Consider the following 26,401-nt stretch of genomic DNA (forward strand, 5'->3'; position numbering starts at 1 on the left):
ACATAACAAAAACTGTGAACCAATAAAAACTCTCGAAATTCTCACAAAAGCAATAGAAACATATCTGCTACTTCACTGTGGGATGTCGGAAGCGCAGGGTTGCAGCATTTATAATCGGCTACTTCCCTCTATATCAAAATACAATCAACGTAAAAACCAAACACTTTTTACACATCGTACGTCCACTAGAACTACAATCTTCTCCTGCACAATGTCGTCTTTTATTATTTGGCATTCAGACGAGTTGGTTTTTTATCATATCGGAGATCGACTGTTATAACCTTAAAAAACAATGAATTGGAAATGCATGAATTATTCTCTCTAATGTCGTTGTGAATTATAATGATGAGTGGGTGAATAATAAATACGCTCGTAATTCTTTGAAAGTGGATTAGACAAAATACCTCCACATTTACCACTTAATATAAAAATTGTTAACTTCCATAAAAGTGCCTGTCATAAACTAACAAGGCACAGAAAACAAAAAAATGTTGACGGTGAATGCTCAATATGTTTCCGATCGTTACCGATAGGCAGCAGTAGCGGTATGCGCTTCGTCCACTGAATACGACCATTGTTTCTCGTATGTATGCTGTGTGTGTGTTTCTATTTTGCCCGCGAATTACATTAGAAAAGTACGCTTACAGGATGAGCTTTATCACGTTCGAGTATATTTGTTTCTAATATAGACATTTTTTAATAGAATTTTCATAGTTATAGATTGAAAGTTAAGGGGATGAATTTTTGATCAATGGTGACTTGATTAACTTAACACTTGTCATATTATAGAAATAGAAGAAGAATGTTTGTCAATGTCACGTGATCTGTGTTCAATTAATTACAATTCTGGTTCAAATAACTTATTGACTTAATTTTATATAATCCAGACAGAATGTTTATTGAACCAGCAGTAATTAAGGACGAAATCGAAATGGACGATGATATTATTTGGAATACGAATGTAAAACAAGAATTTAGTGATGAAATGCCCTATGCCGCTTCTAAAAATGTAAATATAAGTAGTATGCATCTTGTTAAACAAGAAATAAGTAACAATCTAAACACGGATCAAGTATTTGAAGAATTTATAGTCGCTGCAAAAACAGAGGGATGTACTAATGTGGTTGATGAACCTAAAATTCCAAACAAATTGGAATATTTCAGAATAAAAACTGGAAAGCGAATTAAATCACAGGGTGAGTTACACTTCTTTCAATTTTGGTTGTGTGTAGCTATTTAAGAAGAGTCAAATATTTATGAATTTTAAATTTATAAAATCTAGTTCTAATTTTTTTTACAGTGTTGCTAAAAAATGGAAAACATCTGAATCTGAATATGATTGATGGGATTATAATCTGCGAGTTGTGTGGTAATTTACACACGAAACAAATGGAATTCCTTTGGCACTTTTCTAGTCATTGTATGAATCAGACATTTTACCAGAAAAATAAATCTTGTCAAAAAAAGCCAACAACAGACACTATTGTTAATAGAAATCTTGATGAGAATGTTAAAAATGAAATTGAAATAATTGAAGATGGTTGTAGGAAGGAAGAAGATTTTAGATTTGCTAATAATTTTGAGTTAAGTTTAGAAGGTCAGAAATTGGAAAAAAGTGATATAAATGGATATTTGTCTGCTCGTAATGGAAGAAAGCCATTCAAATGTGGCATTTGTTTAAAAGCTTTTGCACAGAAAAATGTTTTGAAGAGACATTTGCGTACTCATACAGGGGAAAAACCTTTTAAATGTGCTATTTGTTTAAAAGCTTTTGCACAGAAAATTGTTTTGAAGAGACATTTGCGTACTCACACAGGAGAAAAGCCATTCAAATGTGTATTATGCTTAAAAACTTTTACACAGAAGAGTGGTTTGAGGGCACATTTGCACAGTCATACAGGAGAAAAAGCTTTTAAATGTGAAATTTGTTTAAATGCTTTTTCAATGAAAAGTCATTTGAATAGACATTTGCGTAGTCATTCAGGAGAAAAGCCATTCAAGTGTGAAATTTGTTTGAAAGCTTTTTCACATAAGTATAAGATGAAAAGACATTCGCGTATACATACAAGGGTAAAGAAATACAAATGTGAGATTTGTTTAAAAACTTTCTCGAAGAAAAGTAATTTGAAATCACATTTGCTCACACACAAAGGAGAAAAGCCATTCAAGTGTGAAATTTGTTTAAAAGTCTTTTCACGGAAAGGTAATTTGAATATACATTTGCTTAGTCACACACAAGTAAAATCTTTTAAATGTGAAATTTGTTTGAGAGCTTTTTCACAGGAACACAATTTGATTATGCATTTGCAGAGCCATAGGATAGAAAAGATATTCCAATGTGACATTTGTTTAAAAACTTTTATAGATACCAGTAATTTGAAGAGACATTTGCGTAGTCATACAGGAGAGAAACCTTTTGAATGCTATATTTGTTTAAAAGCTTTTTCACAGAAAAGTCATTTAAATGATCATTTGCGTAGTCACACTGGAGAAAAGCCATTCAAGTGCGAAATTTGTTTAAAAGCCTTTTCACAGAAAAGTCATTTAAATTATCATTTGCGTATACATACAGGGGAAAAGAACTTCAAATGTGATATTTGTTCGGAAACCTTCTCACATAAAATTAGTTTAAATTCACACATGCATAATCACACAGGAGAAAAGCCATTCAAATGTGACATTTGTTCGAAAACCTTTTCACAGAAATGTCATTTGAAACAACATTTGCTGCTTCATACAGGAGAAAAGCCATACAAATGTGACTTTTGCTTGAAAACTTTTTCACAGAAGTGCAGTATGAAAAAACATTTACTGCATCATACATGAGAAAATACATTCAAATGTAGCATTTTCATTAAATCTTTTTCACTAAAATTTCAAAGGCCGTTCAATGTGACTTTTGATCGAAAACATCATAAGCTTCATAAAAATACTTTTAGAGTTGTAAATTTTTCATTTCTTATTATCAATCAATATGTACGTTTAGAAATGCATTTTCTCAGGCACAAATTAATTTTTTTTTTTTTTAATTTTTCTTCACAAAATTTCTTGAGGCCCTCCCGAATCGAATGATGTTTTGTGTTGTATTTCCTCGACTACATTTTCAATTGTGTACTTGCGTTTTTAAAAAGTTTTTTTTTTGTTTTTGTTTATTTTATAAGTCTGATATGAAATAGTGCCAGAATTTTAGAATTTAGAGAATTTTAGGGATCTCATCTATTTTTAGAATAAGTGCAATCCATATGACTGAAAACAGTGCAAAATGCTTGTTTTGTGTTAGTTAGGTTATTAAAAATAAAATTTTATTTGAAAGAAAGCAGAAACCTTTATTCTTTAACTAAATAATTAGGTAACAGTTTCTTAAATGGGCCGAGTGGCCATCCAGAAACCTTCACAAAGCCCCGGATACTCGATTAGAGATGGCGTTACTGTGCACAACGTCTACTAGCTCGGCCGCAACTGCGTTTGCCTCTCGTCAAAAGATGGCGCTAGGCGCTACTATGTATATTCAAATGTAATAACTCTCTTTACTCCTCGTATTTTTCTCACATTTATTCTATTTACCATATACAAATATAAACACTCCACGTTAATATTATACAGCCATGCGTTTCACTTAAACGTAATGTTACTTATTTGAAACAATTTACTAATAACCACAATAATATCCCAAATCATCAATCACTTAAATCCATTGACTAGTTGCCAAGAAAAGCTAAATTTTTCATTTTATATCATTTTTAAACTAATTTGACTGGACTAACAAGCGATAGAGTTCGTGTGCGCAAATGCGTATCTATATAAAAATTTTACGAGCACGAGTGCTCATATACAAATACAATTCGTATTAAAAATAGTTGTTGTGCATAATATATAAAAATACTAAGATATATATTTCTAAAAAGTAAAAATATTGATTAGAATTTTTAGAATAACATTCGAAGATATCAAGTTAGATCAATGGTTTTTAAGTGGTGACTTGTTAAACTTAACACTTAGATCATATTATAGAAATAGAAGAATATTTGTACTTGTTCAGTTATATAACAATTTTTGATCAAATAACATTTATTAAATTCTTAATTTGAAATATAAACCATACAGAATGGATATCGAGCCAACAGTAATTAAGGAAGAAATCGAAATTCACGATGATTTTATTTGGAATACGAATGTAAAACAAGAATTTAGTGATGAAATGCCCTATGCCGCTTCTCAAAATGTAAATATAACTAATATGCATCTTGTTAAACAAGAAATAAGTGACGATCTAAACACAGATCAAGTAGTTAAAGAATCTATGGTTGATAAACTTAAAATTCCAAACAAATTGCAATATTTCAGAATAAAAACTGGAAAACCAATTAAATTACGAGGTGAGTTACGCCGATTGATGACCTTTTTAGATGTAATATTTTTGTATAAAAAATTTTATATAATACCATTTTCTTTATACTTTAGCTATTTGAGACAAAGTAAAATGTTTTGTCTATATCATATCATAGAGGGTTGATTGTCATCACGATTTTGTGTTTAGGTTGTGAGTACCTATTTAAAAAGAGTAAAATGTTCACAAATTTTAAATTCATAAAAACTAGTTTTATGTTTATTTTACAGCATTGTTAAAAAATGGAAAACATCTGAATCTGAATGCGATTGATGGGATTATAATCTGTGAGTTGTGTGGAAATTTACACACGAAACAAATGGAATTCCTTTGGCACTTTTCTACAAGTCATTATATAATACAAAAATTTTACCAGAAAAATAACTTTTGTCAAAAAAGGCCAAAAACAGACACTGCTGTTAACAGAAAAGTTGATGAAAATGTTAAAAATGAAATTGAAATAATTGAAGATAGTTGGAAAAAGGAAGAAGATATTAGTTTTACTGATAATTTTGTGTCAAGTTTTAATGAAGGTCAGATATTGGAAAAGAGTGATTTAAATGGAGATTTATATGCTCTCAATGGAAGGGAACCATTCAAGTGTGAAATCTGTTTAAAAGCTTTTTCACACAAGTATAAGCTGAAAATACATTCGCGGATGCATACAGGAGAAAAGAGAATTAAATGTGATATTTGTTTAAAAACTTTTTCGCAGAAAAGTAATTTGGATTCGCATTTGCTTACTCATACAGGAAAAAAGCCATTCAAGTGCAAAATTTGTTCAAAAACTTTTTCATATAAAGTTAGTTTGAATTTACATATGCATAATCACACTGGCGAAAAACCATTCAAATGTGAAATTTGTTCAAAAACCTTTTTACAGAAATGCAATATGAAACAACATTTGCTGCTTCATACAGGAGAAAAGCCTTACAAATGTGAAGTTTGCTCCAAAACCTTTTCACAGAAATGCAATATGAAACAACACTTGTTGTTGCATACAGGAGAAAAGCCATTCAAATGTGAGATTTGTTTCAAAACTTTCTCATATAAAATTAGTTTGAATACACATTTGCTTACGCACACAGGAGAAAAGTCATTTAAATGCGAAATTTGCTTAAAAGCTTTTTCAACAAAAAGTAATTTAAATACACATTTGCATAGTCATACAGGTGAAAAACCATTTAAATGTGAAATTTGTTCAAAAACTTTTTCGAAGAAAAGTCATCTGAGTATACACTTGCATAGACATTCAGGAGAAACGAAATTTAAATGTGAGATCTGTTCAAAAACTTTTTTGCTGAAAATTAATTTGAAATCACACTTGCTTAAACACACAGGAGAAAAGCCATACAAATGTGACATTTGTTCAAAAACTTTTTCACATAAAATTAGTTTGACTTCACATATGTATAATCACACAGGTGAAAAACCATTCAAATGTGACATTTGCTCAAAAACCTTCTCACAGAAATGCAATATGAAACAGCATTTGCTGCTTCATACAGGTGAAAAACCATTCAAATGTGAAATTTGTTCGAAAACCTTTGCCCAGAAATCTAATTTAAGTACACATCTATGTAGTCATGTAGGTGAAAAACCAATAAATGTGAAATTTGTTTGAATACACACCTTTGCTTTAACACCGAAATAAAACCAATTAAAAAATGGCATCTGGAGTGGAAACCCTGCGACTGCGGGGCTCTTCGCAGTTTCTCGATGCTTAAATTGGAAATATATGTATTAAAAATAAATTTCTGTGTTTCAACTCTAGAAATTAAAAATATGCATAGAAATGTTGATCAGACTTACCTGTAAACTCAAAAATTTTATGTGATAAATAATATTTCTCTTCTAAATAAGTCCATTCAGCTTCATAAAAATATTTTCATTTTTTCAATCATTTGAGATACACTTTTCAAAATGCTTTCTCCCCTGCACAAATTCAACTTTTTATTGCACTTTGTTGTATTTTGATTCTTCTTATTGCTCATAATTTTCTAACTTTTGTGCTTCATTTCCTCGACTACATTTACAATTGCTTCAGTAGGAATAGATCAAGTGAGAAGGAAAAAAATATTTTTTCTATACATGCATGTATGTATGTATTGAAATGGTTGAATTAAATACATGAACCTGTAACCTTCTGTAGTGCAATATATCCAATTTTAAAGATAAGCAGTGACAGTTCATTGCAAAAAACAAAAAATACACGCGTATTTCATATCCAATATATAAGGAGTGTGGCATAAATATAACTATCTTAAATTTTTCTACTTTTCAGGAGAGAGAAAAAACCGTGCTATTTTTAAATATAGAAAAAATTTCCAAAAAAATATAACTAACAAAAGTAGTTATTTATGATTAAATTGTTGAAAGAAAGATTTTATTTTGTGAATGGGGATGATGATTAAAAAACGAGTGTAAATTATATATTTCGATCCGTAAAAACTATTGATTACAGTTACAACTAGTGAAGAATAAATTCAATTAACTTCAGCGATTGAATTAACATCATTCATTAAATAGTACTTCAAGACAATCTAATTATAAGTTTGTATTCCGTGTTCTTTACTGTTTGGCATATGTCAATTGTTACTTCCTGTAATGAATAAGATTTAAGGTTAAAAAGATGTGTGAATAAGAACATATGACTAGAATAAAAATTAACTAGGTATCTGGATCGAGACAGAAAATTGGATATTGTCGGCATCTTCATATTGGGATATTCCTTCCCGTTAAAATATGTGTTACATATATGTCGCCAGAAATTTACTTTCAGGAGATGAGCGTTTTCACGCAAGCGAGTATGTGTTCCATGCATAGATATAGTAATATCATTGTATACTCTATTCTTGTACAATGGTAATATACATCTTTAAGATTTATCAATTACAATTTATCTGTGAGATAACTCTATCAATTATTATTGAATATTGGGTTTTCCTACAACCACGGAACATACCTTGGAAATGAAATTAGATCAATGGTTTTCAAATTCTGACTTTTATCTAGACACTTGAACCATATGATAGAAATAGAAGAAGAACGTTTCTGCAGGATCAGTGTATATTAAAAATTTTGGTTCAAATAACTTTTATATAATTTTCTATTTTATAAAATCAAGAGCGAAAGGATATGGAGCAACAAGTAATTAAGGAAGAAATCGAAATTCACAATGATTTTATTTGTAATATGAATATTAAAAAAGAATTAAGTGAAGAAATGCCTAGTGCTGCTTTTCAAAATGTAGATGAAATTAGTATGCATCCTGTTAAACAAGAAATAAGTGACGATCTAAACACAGTTCTGGTATTTGAAGAATCTATGATTGCCGCAAAAACAGGAGAATGTACTAATTTGTACGATAAACCTAAAATTCCAAACAAATTGGAACATTTTAGAATAAAACCAGGTGAGTTACAAAGATTAATGTACAATTTTGATGTAACATTTTCTGTCAATATTAAATCGGAGAATGTATCATTGGTATGTTAGTTAAAATTATAATAGTTATACCATCTGTATTAAAAACAACTAAATTGAAGTTTTCAAAGTAGAATCATTGAAAATATTGATATTTACAAAAGGATGTTGTTCTATATTTCTTATTAGTTGTGATCTCTTTCATATTTCAACAACTGCATCGTAATCAACGATTTTGAATTTAAAAGAGATGAATTTCAACAAAAAAAACTATACTTTTTATTTTTTTTACAGATGGAAAACATCTGGTTCGGAATATGATTGGTGGGATTATAATCTGTGAGTTGTGTGGATTATTATATACGAAACAAATCGAATTCCTTTGGCACTTTTCCACAAGACATTGTATTAAACAGAAATTTTACCAGAGAAATAGATGTAAAAAAAGGGAAACAATGGACCCTGCTGTTAACGAAATTGAGAAAAATGATATAGTTCAGCTTTATTTCAAAGAGGAAGAAGATAATTTTAAGTTGAGTTTAAATGAATGCCAGACATTGGAAAAAAGTGATGGAGATTTGTCAGGAAAAAAGCCATTCAAATGTGACATTTGTCTGAAAAATTTTTCACAAAAATATAGTTTGAAACGACATTTGATTAGTCATTCGGAAGAAAAGCCTTTTAAATGTAATGTTTGTATGAAAACTTTTTCACAAAAATATCATTTCAATATACATTTGCAAAGCCACTTAGGAGAAAAGCCATTCAAATGTGACATTTGTCCAAAAACTTTTTCACAGAATAGTTCTTTGAATATACATGTATGTGGTCATACTGGAGAAAAACCATTCAAATGTCACATTTGCTCAAAAACCTTTACACAGAAATACAGTTTGAAAAGACATTTGTTTCTCCATACAGGAGAAAAGCCATTCAAATGTGATGTTTGCTTGAAAACATTTTCAGAAAAATTTCATTTCAATCTTCATTTGCACAATCACACTGAAGAAATGCCATACAAATGTGAAAGTGCTTTAGGGACCCATTTGCACAGTCATACAAGAGAAAAACCATTCAAATGTGACATTTGTTTAAAAACTTTCTCATATAAATTTAGTATGAAAAGACACTTGTTGAGTCATTCAGAAGAAAAGCCATTTAAGTGTAACATTTGTATGAAAACTTTTTCACAAAAATTCCATTTTAATATACATTTGCGCAGACACTTAGAAGAAAGGCCGTTCAAATGTAACATTTGTTCAAAAACTTTTTCACAGAAAAGTTGTTTGAATGTACATGTATGTGGTTATACAGGAGAAAAGCCATACAAATGTGAAAGTGCTTTGAAGACACATCTGCACCGTCACACAAGAGAAAAGCCATTCAAATGTGATATTTGTTTTAAAACTTTTTCTCAGAAAAGTAATTTGAATACACATTTGCTTAGTCATACGGGAGAAAAGCCATTCAAGTGCGAAATTTGTTTAAAAGCTTTTTCACAGAAGTATAAGATGAAAATACATTTGCGTATACATACAGGGGAAAATAAATTTAAATGTGAGATTTGTTTGAAAACTTTTTCACATAAAATTAGTTTAAATTCACATATGCGTAATCACACGGGTGAAAAACCATACAAATGTGACATTTGTTCGAAAACCTTTTCACAGAAATACAGTATGAAAAGACACATGTTGCTTCATACAGGAGAAAAGCCATTCAAATGTGATGTTTGCTCAAAATCTTTTTCAGAAAAATATCATTTCACTCTACATTATCGTAATCATACTAGAGAAAAACCATACAAATTTGAAAGTGCTTTGACCCATTTGCTTAATTACAAAAGAGAAAATCCATTTAAATGTGATATTTGTTCGAAAACTTTTTCACATAAATATAGTTTGAAAAGACATTTGTTTCTTCATACAGGAGAAAAGCCATTCAAATGTGATGTTTGCTTGAAAACATTTTCAGAAAAATATCATTTTACTTTACATTATCGTAATCATAGTAGAGAAAAGCCATACAAATGTGAAAGTGCTTTTGGGACCAATTTGCACAGTCATGCAAGAGAAAAGCCATTCAAATGTGACATTTGTTTGAAAACTTTTTCACATAAATATAGTATGAAAATACATATGTTAAGTCACTCAAATGAAAAGCCATTTAAGTGTAACCTTTGTATGAAAACTTTTTCACAAAAATTTCATTTCAATATACATTTGCGTAGCCACTTAGGCGAAAGGCCGTTCAAATGTGAAATTTGTTCAAAAACTTTTTCACAGAAAAGTTGTTTGAATGTACATTTACGTAGTCATACAGGAGATAAGCCTTTTAAATGTGACATTTGCTTGAAAGCTTTTCCACAGAAAATCCAATTGAAGACACATTTGCATAGTCACACAGGAGAAAAACCATTCAAATGCGACATTTGTTTAAAAACTTTTTCACTGAGATTTAATTTAAATACTCATTTACGTAGTCACAAAAGTGGAAAACCTTACAAGATGGCAATTATTTGAAACTTTCCGGTCCTGTTTGTTTAAGTTAATTGATGCGCCTACTGTTTTAACCTACTTTTAATGTGGCGACTAATCTTTGTATTTTTTGTTAGTTGTTAACTTTATTTTTTTATAAAGACAGTTTCCAACAAATTAGAGATTTCCAGGGATTCGAACATTCTAGAAATCGAGAGAGTGTATATAAACGAATCTTTAGCACCCGTAATAGTCAGTAAAAATTTTATGTCTCAGTGAACACATCGGCATAATTAAAAGTAATCCAAATGGTGAATTTGAATAAATTAGTTTAAGTATTAGTGAATAGTTGAGTGTATTTGTTGTTATTTTATAAATAAATAAATCAGTAAGATTTACCAGTTGTATAAATTCACCCCACCACTTAAAAACACCGACTTTGAAAATTGAATCTAACTTATTTTTTTATTTATTACTAATTTTGTTCCTGCAAAGTCTTTTGTATTTATTAATTTTTTATTTAAAATCTTATGTGGAAAGATGTTCACAACAATTCCTCCGAACTGAATTTGGAATTTAGATGAGACGGGTGTAAGCACTGGTCAATCGCAGTCAAAAGTAGTTGCACCAAAAGGAATTAAACAACTAGGAAGTGTAACATTAGCCGAGAGGGGAGCCCTTGTTACTATGGGAGCAGCAGTTAATGCTACTGGAAACTATTTCACCAATGCTGATATTCCCCAGAGTTTTTTTTAAGACAGAAATCTTTGTGCAATCCTAAAACTACTGGAGTAGGAAATTAGTCTTAGACAAACACTATTCACATTTGTCTATTGAACTTTTCCACCTCATACAGCAAACAGGCTGCAGCCACTTGATGTAACTATACATGGCCCTCTTAAAACATTTTTCAGCCAAGGTGTAGAGTCTTGGCTGTTTAGTATTGGAAGAAAAACGTTCGAAATTTACTCAGTAGCAAAGGTTCTGGCAACTGCTTTTCCTCGAGCTTTCATGCTCAGATATTTTAAGTCGTTTTAAAAATTTCGGAATATATCCATTGGACAGCGATCAGATCAAGATGATTTTATGGGCAGCAGTTTGACAAGTGGCATCTGAATTTAAATAATGTTTTGTGAAATATATTTGGTTTCCGGACTGTGTAAACTTTGAGAATTTTAATTTTTTTTAAAAGAAATGTGAAATACTGACACTGAGATGCGAGGCAACAAGAAGAAGAACATAATAGAAAATAAAAATTCATCGATTATAGTAAGAAAATCGTGCTCATTCCATTACTCAAACTTATCCACTCTTTAACTTACTACATAAGACCTTCTTTCGAGCTGGACGAATTCACTAAAATATATATCCTCAAGTCTGTCATTTTTTAATATACCAAAATTCCTTATCTGTCAGTTGTTAAACTTGTGGACAAAATATAAAAGAAAAATCCAAATGGAACTTTATCTGCAGGAATATCATCCGACGGATCCTCAACTACAAGATAATTAATTCAATTGATAAACTGGCCCTAAATTGAATTTTCAGAATAACATGAGATTTAAAAAGAATTAAATTAAATCCATCGTGGCTTTTAACTAGACACTTAGACCATAATATTATTGAAATAGAAGAAGAACGTTTCTCCACGATCTGTATATATTACAATTTCTGTTCAAATAACTAGTAAATTAATTCTCTAAATGATAAAATCAAGACCGAAAAGATATGGAGCAACAAGTAATTAAGGAAGAAATCGAGATTAACGATGATTTTATTTGTAATATGAATGTTAAACAAGAATTGAGTGATGAAATGCCTAGTACTGATTTTCAAAATGTAGATAAAATTAGTATGCATCCTGTTAAACAAGAAATAAGTGACGATCTAAACACAGTTCTGGTATTTGATAAATCTATGATCGTCGCAAAAACAGAAGAATATACTGATTTGGTTGATAAACCTAAAATTCCAAAGAAAATGGTACATTTTAGAATAAAACCAGGTGAGTTAAAGATATTAATGTGCTATTTAGATGTAACATTTTTGTCAATATTCTTATATACCTTTACTTTGTCTAATACTTGAGCCATTTGAAATATTGTTTATTTGAGAATAATCCGAGGAACCATAGTAAATATAAATAATATTCATTTTCATTAGATAGAAAAATGAAATAATCTTAACCACTTCCTTCTTATTGATTTCACAAATATATACCAGTCTGTACACCAATATTAAAATAATGTAAATTTTTTTTGCTCATTTTGTTCTAGGATGATTATTGTGGTATTGGAGTATTTTTCTAGTGAGAATTTACTGTAAATACTGTTTCTATTTTTTTTGTATCAGTTTGTGATAACTTTAAAAAGCATTATTTGAATATTACATGGACAGAAAATGTGAAATTTGGTTGGCAATGCATGTACTTGAATTAAACATCATTTTTTGTTGTCAGTTGTTTTCCCTATTACTTTTTCTAGCATTCAATACTTACTCATTTTTAATTGCAAGAATTTTTTTCGTTTACGAGATGCAGCATCAATAATCTCAGTTTTGTCAAATTTATTTTCAATATCCCAATTAAATTTAGTTGAAATTATCATTATTATACCATCAGTATTGAAAACAAATAAAATAAGGTTTTTAAAGAGGAATCATTGAAACTATTGATATTTACAAGGATTACAGGATTTTAAATTAAAAAAAACTAGTTTTAATTTTTTTCACAGATGGAAAACATCTGATTCAGAATATGATCGGTGGGATTATAATCTGTGATTTGTGTGGAAAATTATATACGAAACAAATCGAATTCCTTTGGCACTTTTCTGCAAGACATTGTATGAAACAGAAGTTTTACCAGAATAATAAATGTAAAAAAAGGGAAACAACAGATCCTGCTGCTAACAGAAATCTTAACGAGATTGAGAAAAACGAAATACCTCAACTTTATTTGAAAGAAGAAGAACATATTAAATTTGCTGATAATTTTAATTCAAGTTTAAATGAATGCCAGACATTGGGAAAAAATGATATTAATGGGGATTTGTCTGCCTGCAATGAAAGAAAGCCATTCAAATGTGACATTTGTTTGAAAACTTTTTCACAGAAGTATAAGATGAAAATACATTCACGTATACATACAGGGGAAAAGAAATTTAAATGTGAGATTTGTTCGAAAACTTTTTCACATAAAGTTAGTTTAAATTCACACATGTGTAATCACACAGGTGAAAAACCATTCAGATGTGACATTTGCTCAAAAACCTTTTCACAAAAATACAGTATGAAAAGACATTTGTTGCTTCATACAGGAGAAAAGCCATACAAATGTGAGATTTGCTCAAAATCTTTTTCAGAAAAATATTATTTTACCCTACATTTCCGTTGTCATAGTAGAGAAAAACCATACAAATTTGAAAGTGCTTTGACTCGTTTGCACAGTCGCACAAGAGAAAATTCATTTAAATGTGATATTTGTTCGAAAACTTTTTCATACAAATATAGTTTGAAACGACATTTAATTAATCATTTAGAAGAAAAGCCTTTTATGTGTAACGCTTTAGGCGACTGCGATGCTCTCCCACTACACGCCCCGCCATTGTTGACATTCAGGCGTCAGTCGGCGTTGTGCTACAGCCACGTAAAAATGTCCGCCATTATTGATGCTCCCGCCAAGTGTGAATTGCGAAGTGTGATTCGTTTTCTACAGGTTGAAGGCCATAGTGCTGCAGAAATCCATCAGAGAATGAGTCGTGTGTATGGGGAAAACTTCATGAGTGATGGTGTTGTGCGTGAATGGTGTCGAAAGTTTAAAGATGGCCGTAAAGATGTGCATGATGAAGGGGGCCAAGGACGCAAATCTGTCGTTTCAAATCACCTGGTTCAACAAGTTGACAGAATGGATAAAGCAAATCGCAGATTCACCATCACTGCTTCGCCTACGGAATTTCCAGATGTTCCAAGGTCTGTTTTGTACTCTACTTAAATTCATTGGCAGCAACTTTCTTTGAAAATGTTATTGAAAGCTTGTCTACAGATATGACAAATGTCTTAATCTATTCTGTGATTATGTCAAAAAGTAACCGTAAGTGTACCAATCTTTTGGTTACTCTTATATGAACTGGTCTTTTATTTATAGCCCATTGAAGGTTAAAAAAAACGGCCCTCGTACATTTATATGGTCAAAAATGCGTTTACAACAAATAAATTAGTTTGTTAAGTATCAATGAATTGTTAAGGGTATTCGCTGTTATTTTATAAATAAATCAGTCAGTAAGATTTACCATTTGTATAAATTCACCCCACCGCTTAAAAACCGTTTAAGTAAATAAGAAATTTAATATAGGGTAGAGATGCCTAGTGCGTTTTTGTCAGTTTCTAACGTCGACAAATATTAGACCCTTGGAATTTTTTTTCCTTTATTGTTCATTACTTCTCTGGATCCCCCAATCAATGCTGATTGGTTTTTGGTTCAGGCATCATCCTTTCTGTTGCGAAATTAACTAGAAAACACTTATACCGGAAGCACTTGCAATTCTCACTAATCTTATCACTTGAGGTCCGTAGTTTTTTCATCACGTCCTTCATTCTTCCAGGCTTGTTCCTTTTTTTACATTACCTTGTTCACTAGTCCCATCTACACTCTTCGTTTCACTAAAATCACTCAACATGCTGAAATTTAAATATTAAAAGAGGTTAGGTTGAGATTATACATCTGTCCAACACAGTAACGAGAGAAAACTCAGCTGATAGTGAAGGGGAGAGAAATGGAATTTGATTACATTTGCCCGTAGTGCATGGACTATGATCGTTCTTCCTCGTTAGCTCCAATCAAAATTCAATCTTGCCCTAAATCGAATTTTAAGAATAACATTAATTAAATTGAGATTCAAAAAGAATTAAATTAGATCAATGGTTATCAAATGGTGGCTTTCAACTAAACAGACCATATTATAGAAATAGAAGAAGAATGTTTCTCCACGATCAGTATACATTACAATTTTTGTTCAAATAACTTTTATTTACTTCTCTATTTGATAAAATCAAGACCGAAAGGATATGGAGCAGACAGTGATTAAGGATGAAATCGAGATTCACGATGATTTTATTTGGAATATGAATGTTAAACAAGAAATAAGTGACGATCTAGTATTTGAAGAATATATGATTGCCGCAAAACCAGGAGAATGTACTAATTTGGTTGATAAACCGAAAATTCCAAAGAAATTGGTACATTTTAGAATAAAACCAGGTGAGTTAAAGATATTGATGTGCTATTTAGACGTAACATTTTTGTCAATATTCTTATATACCTTTACTTTGTCTAATACTTGAGCCATTTGAAATATTGTTTATTTGAGAATAATCAGACGAACCATAGTAAATAACCACTTCTTTCTGATTGATTTCACAAATATATACCAGTCTGTACACCAATATTAAAATAATGTAAATTTTTTTTGCTCATTTTGTTCTAGGACGATTATTGTGGTATTCGAGTATTTTTTAGTGAGAATTTACTGTAAAGACTGTTTCTATTCTTCTTGTGTCAGTTTGTGATAACTTTAAAAAGCATTATTTGAGTATTACATGGACAGAAAATGGGAAATTTGGTTGGCAATGCATGTACTTGAATTAAAAATCATTATTTTGTTGTCAGTTGTTTTCCCTATTACTTTTTCTAGCCTTCAATCTCATTTTCAATCGCAGGAAATGTTTTGGTTTAGTAGTAAATAAAATGGTATTCCTACATGCAGCATCAATAATCTCAGTTTTGTCAAATTTATTATCAATGTCTGTATTAAATTCAGTTGAAATTATAATTATTATACAATCTGTACTAAAAACAAATAAAATGAAGAAAGTGGAAACATTGTTATGATATCATATTAATATTTATAAAATGATTTTAAATTAAAAAAAAAACTAGTTTTAATTTTCTTTACAGATAAAAAACATCTGATTCAGAATACAATTAGTGGGGTTATAATCTGTGAGTTGTGTGGAAAATTATATACGAAACAAACCGAATTCCTTTGGCACTTTTCTACAAGACATTGTATGAAACAGAAGTTTTACCAAAAAAATAACTTTTGTGAAAGAAGTTCAACAACAAACACTGCTGTTAACAGAAATCTTGACAAGATTGTTAAAAATGAAATAGTTCAGCCTTATTTGAAAATGCAAGAAGATGTTAAATTTGCCGATAATTTTAATTTAAGTTTAAATGAATTCCAGACATTGGAAAAAATTGATATTAATGTAGATATGTCTGCTCGCAATGGACAAAAGCCTTTCAAATGTGAAATTTGTTTAAAAACATTTTCGCAGAAAAGTAATTTGAATAGACATTCTCTTAGACATACAGAAGTAGAGCCATTCAAGTGTGAAATTTGTTTAAAAACGTTTTCACAGAAGTATTATATGAAAATACATTTGCGTATACATACAGGGGAAAAGAAATTTAAATGTGAGATTTGTTTGAAAACTTTTTCACATAAAGTTAGTTTAAATTCACACAGGTGTAATCATACAGGTGAAAAACCATTCAAATGTGACATTTGCTCAAAAACCCTTTCACAGAAATACAGCATGAAAAGACACTTGTTGCTTCATACAGGAGAAAAGCCATTTAAATGTGATGTTTGTTCAAAATCTTTTTCGGAAAAATATGATTATATTATACATTATCGTAATCATAATAGAGAAAAGCCATACAAATGTGAAAGTGCTTTGGGGACCCATTTGCACAGTCATGCAAGAGAAAAGCCATTCAAGTGTGAAATTTGTTTGAAAACTTTTTCACATAAATATAGTATGAAAATACATTTGTTGAGTCACTCAAATGAAAAGCCATTTAAGTGTAACATTTGTATGAAAACTTTTTCACAAAAATATCATTTCAATATTCATTTGCAGAGCCACTTAGGAGAAAAGCCGTTCAAATGTGACATTTGTCTAAAAACTTTTTCACAAAATAGTTCTTTGAATGTACATTTATGTGGTCATACAGGTGAAAAACCATTCAAATGTGACATTTGCTCAAAAACCTTTACACAAAAATACAGTTTGAAAAGACATTTGCTTCTTCATACAGGATAAAAGCCATTCAAATGTGATGTTTGCTTGAACAGTGTATATAAACGAATCTCTACCACCCATAGTAGTCAGTAAAACTTTTATGTCGTAGTGAACACATCATCATAATTAAAAGTAAACCAAACGGTGAATTTGAATAAATTAGTGTGTCAAGTATTAGTGAATAGTTAGTGTATTCAGTATTCAGTGTTATTTTATAAATAAATCAGTCGGTAAGATTTTCTGGATTTATAAATTCACCCCACCGCTTAAAATCTGTTTAAATAAATAAGAACTTTACAATAGGGTACAGATGCCTAGTGCGATTTTGTCATTCTTCATCACTTCTCTGCATCCCCCAATCAATGCTGGTTGGTTGGAGGTCAGGATGACAAATTGGGCTCTTCTTGTTCTTCGTCATTGTTGATTGTGTACATACTACTAAATACTACTTTTCCCCGTCGCCCTTCAAATAATTCAATTGATAAACTGATCCAAAATTGAATTTTTAGAATAACATTAATTAAATTGAGATTTAAAAAGAATTAATTTAGATCAATGGTTTTCAAATGGTGGCTTTCAACTAAACACTTAGACCATATTATAGAAATAGAAGAAGAATGTTTCTCTACGATCAGTATACATTACAATTTTTGTTCAAATAATTTGTATTTAATTCTATATTTGATAAAACCAAAACCGAAAGGATATGGAGCAACAAGTAATTAAGGACGAAATCGAGATTCACGATGATTTTATTTGGAATATGAATGTTAAACAAGAATTGAGTAATGAAATGGCTAATGCTGCTTCTCAAAATGTAAATAAAATTAGTGTGCATTCTGTTAAACAAGAAATAAGTGACGATCTAGTATTTGAAGAATCTATGATTCCCGCAAAAACAGGAGAATGTACTAATTTGGTTGATAAACCTAAAATTCCAAAGAAATTGGTATATTTTAGAATAAAACCAGGTGAGTTAAAGATATTGATGTGCTATTTAGATGTAACATTTTTAATCAATATCAATATTGTTATATACCTTTACTTTGTCTAATACTTGAACCATATAAATAACATTCATTTTCATTAGATAGAAAAATGAAATAATCTTCCATTTATATTTTCAACAACAAATAACCACTTCATTCTTATTGATTCCACAAATATATACCAATCTGTACATCAATATTAAAACAATGTAAATTTTTTTGCTCATTTTGTTCTAGGATGATTATTGTGTTATTCGAGTATTTTTCTGTGTCAGTGGGAATTTACTGTAAAGAATGTTTATATTTTTCTTTACTAAATTTATGATAACTTTATTTGAATATTAGATGGACAGGAAAGGTGAAATTTGCTTGGAATGCACATACTTGAATTATAAATCATTTTTTGTTGTGTTTTGTTCTCTATACTAGCCTTAAATAATTTCTCATCTTTAATTTCAGCAGCATCAATTATCTCAGTTTTGTCAAATTTTTTATCAATATTTGTATAAAATTATAATTATTATACCATCTGTATTAAAAACAACTAAAATGAGGTTTTTTAAGTGGAATCATTGTAAATATTGATATATACAAAAGGATTTTAAATTGAAAAAAACTATTTTTAATTTTCTTTACAGATGGAAAACATCTGATTCTGAGTACAATTGGTGGGATTATAATCTGTGAGTTGTGTGGAAAATTATATACCAAAAAAACCGAATTTCTTTGTCATTTTTCTAAAAGACATTGTATGAAACAGAAGTTTTACCAAAAAAATAACTGTTGTGAAAGAAGATCAACAACAGACACTGCTGTTAACAGAAATCTTGACAAGATTGTTAAAAATGAAATAGTTCAGCCTTATTTGAAAGAGGAAGGCGATATTAAATTTGCTGATAATCTAAAGTTAAGTTTAAATGAATGCCAGACATTGGAAAAAATTGATATTAATTGGGATTTGTGTGTTCGCAATGGAAGAAAGCCATTCAAATGTGAAATTTGTTTAAAAACATTTTCGCAGAAGTATAATATGAAAATACATTCGCGTATACATACAGGGGAAAAGAAGTTTAAATGTGAGATTTGTTTAAAAACTTTTTCACATAAAGTTAGTTTAAATTCCCACATGTATATTCACACAGGTGAAAAACCATTCAAATGTGACATTTGTTCAAAAACTTTTTCACAAAAATCCAGTATGAATAGACATTTGTTTCTCCATACAGGAGAAAAGCCATTCAAATGCGATGTTTGTTCAAAATCTTTTTCAGAAAAATATCATTTTACTCTACATTATCGTAATCATACTAGAGAAAAACCATACAAAATTAAAAGTGCTTTGACTCATTTGCACAGTCGCACAAGAGAAAATCTATATAAATGTGACATTTGTTTGAAAACTTTTTTACATAAATATAGTTTGAAAAGACATTTGATTGGTCATTCAGGGGAAAAGCCTTTTAAATGTGATGTTTGTATGAAAAGTTTTTCACAAAAACATCATTTCAATATACATTTGCAGAGCCACTTAGGAGAAAAGCCGTTTAAATGTGACATTTGTCCGAAAATAATTACACAAAAATACAGTTTGAAAAGACATTTGCTCCTTCATACAGGAGAAAAACCATCTAAATGTGAAAGTCCTTTGAGGACCCCTTTGCACAGTTTTAGAAGAGAAAAGCCTTTTAAATGTGACATCTGTTCGAAAACTTTTTCGCATAAATATAGTATGAAAAGACATTTGATAAGTCACTCAGAAGAAAAGCCATTCAAGTGTAACATTTGTATGAAAACTTTTTCACAAAAATTTTATTTTAATATACATTTGCGCAGGCACTCAGAAGAAAGGACGTTCAAATGTAACATGTGTTCAAAAACATTTTCACAGAAAAGTTGTTTGAATGTACATGTATGTGGTTATACGGGAGAAAAGCCATACAAATGTGAAAGTGCTTTGAAGAAACATCTGCACCGTCACGCAAGAGAAAAGCCGTTCAAATGTGACATTTGCTTAAAAACTTTTTCACATAAATATAGTATGAAAAGACATTTGCTGAGTCACTCAGAAGAAAAGCCATTTAAATGTGATATTTGTATGAAAACTTTTTCACAAAAATTTCATTTCAACATACATGTGCGTAGCCACTTAAGAGAAAGACCGTTTAAATGTGAAATTTGTTCAAAAACTTTTTCACAGAAAAGTTGTTTGAATGTACATTTGCGTAGTCATACAGGAGATAATCCTTTTAAATGTGACATTTGCTTGAAAGCTTTTCCACAGAAAATCCAATTGAAGACACATTTGCACAATCACAAAGGAGAAAAACCGTTCAAATGCGACATCTGCTCAAAAACTTTTTCACTGAGATATAATTTAAATACTCATTTACGTAGTCACACAAGTGAAAAACCATAAAAGGTTGAAAATTAATAAAATAATTGTAATTATAGGCGTCTTTTCCACTGGATAGGAAGAGTTACCAATGTGGTAATCATAGTATTAGCAACTCGTCTACTAATATCGACTGTAAAGCCGGTCCTGTTCGTTTATGTTAATCGATGATAAAGTTTGGCGAATGCGCCTACTGTTTTAACCTACTTTTAATGTGGCGACTAATCTCTGTATTTTTTTGTGAGCTGTTAACATTACTTTTTTTATAGGCAGTTTCTATGAAAGGCCTTTTTATTTGCTTACGAGAGAAATTAGAAATTTCCAGGAATTCAAACATTTTAGAAAGCGAAAGAAAGTACATTCACGAGTTTCCAACACCCTTAGTAGTCAGTAAAAATTTTATGTCGTAGTGAACACATCGGCATAATTAAAAGTAGACCAAACGGTGAATCCAAATAAATTAGTGTGTCAAGTATTAGTGAATAGTTAAGTGTATTCAGTGTTATTTTATAAATAAATCAGTAAGATTTACCAGATGTATAGATTCACCCCATCGTTTAAAAACCTAGTGCGATTTTGTCAGTTCCTCACGTCGACACACAATTATTAGACACAATGTAATCTGTTTTGTATATTTACTACGGTAATAGTTCTTCAATTAATTGCACAAAAACATTTCTTTTTTTTTTGGAAAGACAATCGCACTTATCAAAGTTTTTCTGCTGGGAGCGCATAACCTCGCTTTTTAGTGATTTATCGCTTCTATAAAATAACTATTTTTGTATTATTTGTTATCAAGATACTTGATATTTTCAAAGATTGAATTGATGTGTTGTTGATTAAACGGTGGCCAGCTAAACTAGGTATCCAGATATATACAAAACGAAGAAGAACTAATTCCATAATCGTAGTTTGTTCTAATAGTGTTTGTGTTGAAATAAAATTCATTATTAACAATAAATTAACATTTCAGAGATTAATTATTATTAATTTAATAGTAATTAAGGAAAAAATCTGTGATTATTTTGTTTTGAATTGTGAAAATATTGTTAGCAAGCATTCTATTGGACAAGAAACAAAAGATGAAATAAACACACTTCATATATCTAATAAAGTCAATATACCCAACATTCGAAACACATTTAAATATTGAAAAGTGAAATCTAAAAGAGAAACTAATTCATAAGGTGAGTTACACTTTTTGTCAGTATATTCATATGCCAAATATTTGAGTTTTAGATTTGACCAAATTGTATTAATTTGGAAATTCTGTTTCTAATAATAATTTAACTGCGTTTTATCCTTATACTACAATGTGCTCCAAAAATTAAATAATGGATTGTACTTTTACTTAACTATTGTATAATAAATTTGATAATCGAAAAGCGAATTAGTAGATCAATGACACTCAATGGGAATTGGCACTACAGTTTGGTGTGAGCCTTGTCCTCCTGGACAATTCGCCTTCAAACTGCTCTGTTTTTCACCAATGTTCCCCATCCTATCGAAATTAATTATTTGTAAGTCTTCGTGAACTTGATCAGTCCATTTGATATTCGACTCTTTTTCTACTGCTGTATAGTTTGGCATTCATTCAAGTGTTTCAGATACTCACAATGGAGGAAACTTATTCAAATATGACATTTGTTAAAAATCTTTTCACCAGAAAAATCATTTGGTTGAACATTTGCTTACACATGAAGGACAAAAGCAATTCCAAAATGTTGATGAAGAAGAGAATGAAAAAAATGAAATTGAAATAGTAGAACATCATTTGAATGAGGAAGATATCAAAGAAGACCATGTAGATGGTGGTGAAAAATTGGAGGAAAATGTTTTAGATACTCCAATACAGGAAAATTATTCAAATATGACATTTGTTCTTAAAATACGATATTCTTCTTTTTTATATAGTTATTTATGGCAATTTGCAAAAACAAAAATGGCCGCCATTTAAAAGGACGCCGGCTCGCCCATACAAAACCTGTAATTTTGTGTGGGCCTTCAAGAAATATTAAACACCTTGGAAACGTTCATAAAACTTAACTAAGTTTCTTATAGGAATATTATTCTTGCAAGTACTTTTGTGATATTCATAGTTTTATAAAATACCAAGAAGGTCGACTACTTGTGACGTGTCACTCAGTGTTACAATGAATGGTGACTTGCTAATTATACACTTAGACTATATTATAAATATAGAAGAAGAATGTATATTTAATATGAATTATGTATTGCTCAGTTTGATAAAATCCAAACAGTATTGATATGGAGCAAAAAGTAATTAAGCACGAAATCGAGATTCACGATGATTTTATTTGGAATACGAATGTTAAACAAGAAGTGAGTGTTGAAATCCCTCATGTTGCTTTTACAAATATGAATACAAGTACTATGCATCCTATTAAACAAGAAATATGTGACGACCTGAAAATAACTCAGGGATATGAAGAATCTATGGTCACTGTGAAAGCAGAGGGAAGCTGTAATACGGTTGATAAACTCAACATTCAAAACAAAATGGAATACATGGGAATAAAAAATAGAAAACCAATTAAATCACAAGGTAAGTTAAACTCATTGATGTGCTTTTTAGATGTAACAACTTTATGTCAATATATTTATTTTCCTTAATACTTCAGACATTTTACAAACTGTTTATTTTATTTGAGAATAATCAGGAGGTAAATAAAACAGTCTATCAAGTTAGTAGGTAAGATTTCAAATAATTAAATTGTATGTAATCAAAAAATAATATTCATACTTAAAAAAAATCTCTCAAAATTAGAAAGCCAAACAATTTATTATATATTATTAATAGTCTCACCATCTAACAAAGGTAATATCACAGTTATTATGGAGAAACAACAATATTCAGATTTATCTAAAGAACTAATACTATAATACATCATACAAAGAACTTACTAATGATCCAATTTGCAAAACAACTGATAATTGTAATAAATTAATAAAAAATGTTTTTAACATCAAACTAATTGACAGAAATTAATAAACTATAATGCTATTTCTGCTAAATTCTACTGTTTACCAAAAATTCATAAATCTACTAGTTATATCATTTAGACCTAATGTAGCATCAATTATTACTCTGATTGAACATTAATTAACTGGAATCTTGAGATTATAACAATGATTATTATATCAAAGACTCCTTTAAAAGGAAATTTTTTAATGATATGGTATTACCATAGAATTATGTCTTATTGAGATTAAATGTAATATCCCTCTTAAGTATTGTCAACTTGATTATATATCTTACAGCTCTACAACATAAATGGAGTGGTATAAGTAAAATTTACAAACTTAATAAATAAACTCTATTAGAATCAATAACATGATACATATTTTTCTCATAATATAAAAATTACCAAAAAAGGAGTCTTCAATATCTCTTATATTAGCAGATTTTGTAATGGATTATATTTTGGATTTCGTAATATTTGCTTTAACTGGTAAATGTTGATATTGTCTCCTTTTTTGGAAAAAAATTATATTTCAACTGCTTCTTTGTAATCAAGTATTATGTATTTTGGTTGTGTTTAACTATTTAAAAAGATTAGAATGTTCAGAGGATACAATAGTCCCAAATTTATAAAAACTAGTTTCAATTTTCTTCGCAGGGCTGTTAAAAAATGGAAAACAACTGAATCTGAATATGATTGGAGGGATTATAATCTGTAAGCTGTGTGGAAAATTATATACGAAACAAATGGAATTCTCTTGGCATCTTTGTACATGTCTTTGTATGAAACAGAAATTTTACCAGAAAAATAAATGTAAAAAAATGCGAAAAACAGACCCTAACAGAAATCTTAAAGAGAATGGGAAAAATGAAATTGAAATAGTTGAAAATGGTTGGGAAAAAAAAGAAGATAATAGATTTACTGATAATATTGATTCAAGTTTAGGTCAGACATTGAAGAGAAATGATTTAAACACAAGAAATAAATTATTTAAATGTGACATTTGCTCAAAAACTTTGTCACGAAAAAGTAATTTGAACAGACATTTACTTATTCATACAGGAAAAAGGCCTTTTAAATGTGGCACATGTTCAAAATGGTTCTTACAGAAACGTCATTTGAACACACATTTGCGAAGGCACACAGAAGAAAAGCCATTTAAGTGTGAAATTTGCTCAAAAACTTTTCCACGGAAAAGTAATTTAAGCAGACATTTATTTATTCATACAGGAGAAAGGCCTTTTAAATGTGATATTTGTTTGAAATCGTTTTCAGAGAAACGTAAATTGAGTATACATTTGCGTATACACACAGGAGAAAAACCATTTAAATGTGAAATTTGTTTAAAAACTTTTTCGCAGAAAAACAGTTTAAACGTACATTTGCCAAAGCATTCTGGAGAAAAGCCGTTCCAATGTGATATTTGTTTTAAATCATTTCCTTATAAAAATTATTTAAATATACATATGCGTATTCACACAGGAGAGAAGCCTTACAAATGTGACATTTGTTCAAAAGCTTTCTCAAACAAGTATCGTATGAAAACGCATTTTCTTAGCCACTCTGAAGAAAAGCCATACAAATGTGATATTTGTTCAAAAGCTTTCTCAATTAAATATAGTATGAAAATGCACTTGCTTAGTCATTCCGATGAAAAGCCATACAAATGTGATATTTGTTCGAAAACTTTCTCATACAAATCTGGTATGAAAAGTCATTTATGTAGTCACTCAAAAGAAAAACCATTCGAATGTAACACAGGAGAAAAACCATTCAAGTGTGACATTTGTTCAAAAACTTATTCACATAAAAAAACCTTGAATTTACATATGCTTAATCATACGGGTGAAAAACCATTCAAATGTCACATTTGTTTCGATTCGTTTATAAAAAAATATAGTTTGGAAATACACTCTCGCATTCATACTCTAATAAAACCAATTCAAAAGTGACGTACAGGGTCTTTATCAATTAACGTAATCAGTTAAAACGCATTTTGATCGAAATGGCATTAATTTTCGTAACCCATTGACAAATTTTTTCAACTGTTGGTGCGTTTTGTTTGATTTGTTGTATTGAAATTTTCAATGTGAAAAAAAACATTTATTTTATATATATTTTATATATATATATATATATATATATATATATATATATATTCGTAACAGCCGTAATTTTGTTTTTTTTTATATTTATTCCAAGGTGGTAAATTACGATCTGATCTAAGCTACCTTCCTCATTATAAAACTTTTTGAATTTTTATTTTCATATTTACCAAATTCGGGAATATCTGAGCGCAGTAGGAGGCTATCATTTTCGCAGGCTCGCTCTTTATAAAATAATGTTGAAGAAAAAAAAATTGTAACACTTTATTAAAAAAATAGTAAACAAAAAGTTTTTTATGGAATTATAATAAAGAAAACGAGAAAAAAAAATATTTAATTATGCATCATTTCTCACCTTTACAACCTGTACCCTTAACTCCCTTCTATCTATTACAATTATCTAACCTTATAATTTTAACTTTTCTTTCAATTTGCTATCATCAAATTTTCCTAAATTTATTTCTGATTCTATTTCCATTTTTTCTAAGAAATTTACAACTGAATTTAAGGGTTCAATGTTGAAAGGTTAAGTTAGGTTATTAACTATATTTACTA

General features: G+C 29.7%; 5 protein-coding genes across 9 annotated transcripts; all 5 read left to right on the forward strand.

The window, feature by feature from the left end:
• The first annotated feature begins 788 nt into the window (after window positions 1–788).
• Window positions 789–3,316, forward strand: LOC130447567 (zinc finger protein 808-like). The gene is made up of 2 exons (XM_056784440.1): window positions 789–1,196; window positions 1,301–3,316. The coding sequence occupies exons 1-2, from the start codon at window positions 893–895 to the stop codon at window positions 2,824–2,826; spliced, it is 1,830 nt and encodes a 609-aa protein (XP_056640418.1). The 5' UTR covers window positions 789–892; the 3' UTR covers window positions 2,827–3,316.
• A 517-nt stretch (window positions 3,317–3,833) lies between these two features.
• Window positions 3,834–6,012, forward strand: LOC130447568 (zinc finger protein OZF-like). Its single transcript, XM_056784441.1, has 2 exons — window positions 3,834–4,376; window positions 4,618–6,012. The coding sequence occupies exons 1-2, from the start codon at window positions 4,106–4,108 to the stop codon at window positions 6,009–6,011; spliced, it is 1,665 nt and encodes a 554-aa protein (XP_056640419.1). The 5' UTR covers window positions 3,834–4,105; the 3' UTR covers window position 6,012.
• An 860-nt stretch (window positions 6,013–6,872) lies between these two features.
• On the forward strand, window positions 6,873–10,688 carry LOC130447569 (zinc finger protein 845-like). The gene is made up of 2 exons (XM_056784442.1): window positions 6,873–7,802; window positions 8,108–10,688. Exons 1-2 carry the CDS (start codon window positions 7,526–7,528, stop codon window positions 10,333–10,335), a joined length of 2,505 nt encoding a protein of 834 aa, XP_056640420.1. The 5' UTR covers window positions 6,873–7,525; the 3' UTR covers window positions 10,336–10,688.
• A 712-nt stretch (window positions 10,689–11,400) lies between these two features.
• Window positions 11,401–21,288, forward strand: LOC130447572 (zinc finger protein OZF-like). Of its 5 annotated transcripts, XM_056784448.1 has the most exons (4): window positions 12,169–12,295; window positions 15,344–15,547; window positions 16,244–18,347; window positions 19,004–21,288. In XM_056784448.1, exons 3-4 carry the CDS (start codon window positions 18,083–18,085, stop codon window positions 20,779–20,781), a joined length of 2,043 nt encoding a protein of 680 aa, XP_056640426.1. In that variant the 5' UTR covers window positions 12,169–12,295; window positions 15,344–15,547; window positions 16,244–18,082; the 3' UTR covers window positions 20,782–21,288. The 5 variants fall into 5 exon arrangements, 3 of the variants coding, with proteins under 3 accessions (XP_056640427.1, XP_056640428.1, XP_056640426.1); XR_008910267.1 differs by lacking the exon at window positions 19,004–21,288 and having other exon boundaries at window positions 11,401–12,295; window positions 13,023–15,547; window positions 16,244–17,612; XM_056784449.1 differs by lacking the exon at window positions 19,004–21,288 and having other exon boundaries at window positions 11,418–12,295; window positions 16,244–17,612.
• A 370-nt stretch (window positions 21,289–21,658) lies between these two features.
• On the forward strand, window positions 21,659–26,178 carry LOC130447578 (zinc finger protein 83-like). Its single transcript, XM_056784461.1, has 2 exons — window positions 21,659–23,323; window positions 24,399–26,178. The coding sequence occupies exons 1-2, from the start codon at window positions 23,026–23,028 to the stop codon at window positions 25,691–25,693; spliced, it is 1,593 nt and encodes a 530-aa protein (XP_056640439.1). The 5' UTR covers window positions 21,659–23,025; the 3' UTR covers window positions 25,694–26,178.
• Window positions 26,179–26,401: the final 223 nt, after the last annotated feature.

This window comes from Diorhabda sublineata, chromosome 8, assembly GCF_026230105.1.
Source record: "Diorhabda sublineata isolate icDioSubl1.1 chromosome 8, icDioSubl1.1, whole genome shotgun sequence".
Lineage (NCBI taxonomy): Eukaryota > Metazoa > Arthropoda > Insecta > Coleoptera > Chrysomelidae > Diorhabda > Diorhabda sublineata.

Bases quoted from the DNA above. Each gene is read 5' to 3' on its own strand.
- LOC130447567 (XM_056784440.1), top strand. From the start codon at position 893: ATGTTTATTGAACCAGCAGTAATTAAGGACGAAATCGAAATGGACGAT. The intron at 1,197-1,300 runs GTGAGTTACACT...TTTTTTTTACAG, and splicing joins AAAGCGAATTAAATCACAGG to TGTTGCTAAAAAATGGAAAA.
- LOC130447568 (XM_056784441.1), top strand. From the start codon at position 4,106: ATGGATATCGAGCCAACAGTAATTAAGGAAGAAATCGAAATTCACGAT. The intron at 4,377-4,617 runs GTGAGTTACGCC...TTTATTTTACAG, and splicing joins AAAACCAATTAAATTACGAG to CATTGTTAAAAAATGGAAAA.
- LOC130447569 (XM_056784442.1), top strand. From the start codon at position 7,526: ATGGAGCAACAAGTAATTAAGGAAGAAATCGAAATTCACAATGATTTT. The intron at 7,803-8,107 runs GTGAGTTACAAA...TTTTTTTTACAG, and splicing joins ACATTTTAGAATAAAACCAG to ATGGAAAACATCTGGTTCGG.
- LOC130447572 (XM_056784448.1), top strand. From the start codon at position 18,083: ATGGAGCAACAAGTAATTAAGGACGAAATCGAGATTCACGATGATTTT. The intron at 18,348-19,003 runs GTGAGTTAAAGA...TTTTCTTTACAG, and splicing joins ATATTTTAGAATAAAACCAG to ATGGAAAACATCTGATTCTG.
- LOC130447578 (XM_056784461.1), top strand. From the start codon at position 23,026: ATGGAGCAAAAAGTAATTAAGCACGAAATCGAGATTCACGATGATTTT. The intron at 23,324-24,398 runs GTAAGTTAAACT...TTTTCTTCGCAG, and splicing joins AAAACCAATTAAATCACAAG to GGCTGTTAAAAAATGGAAAA.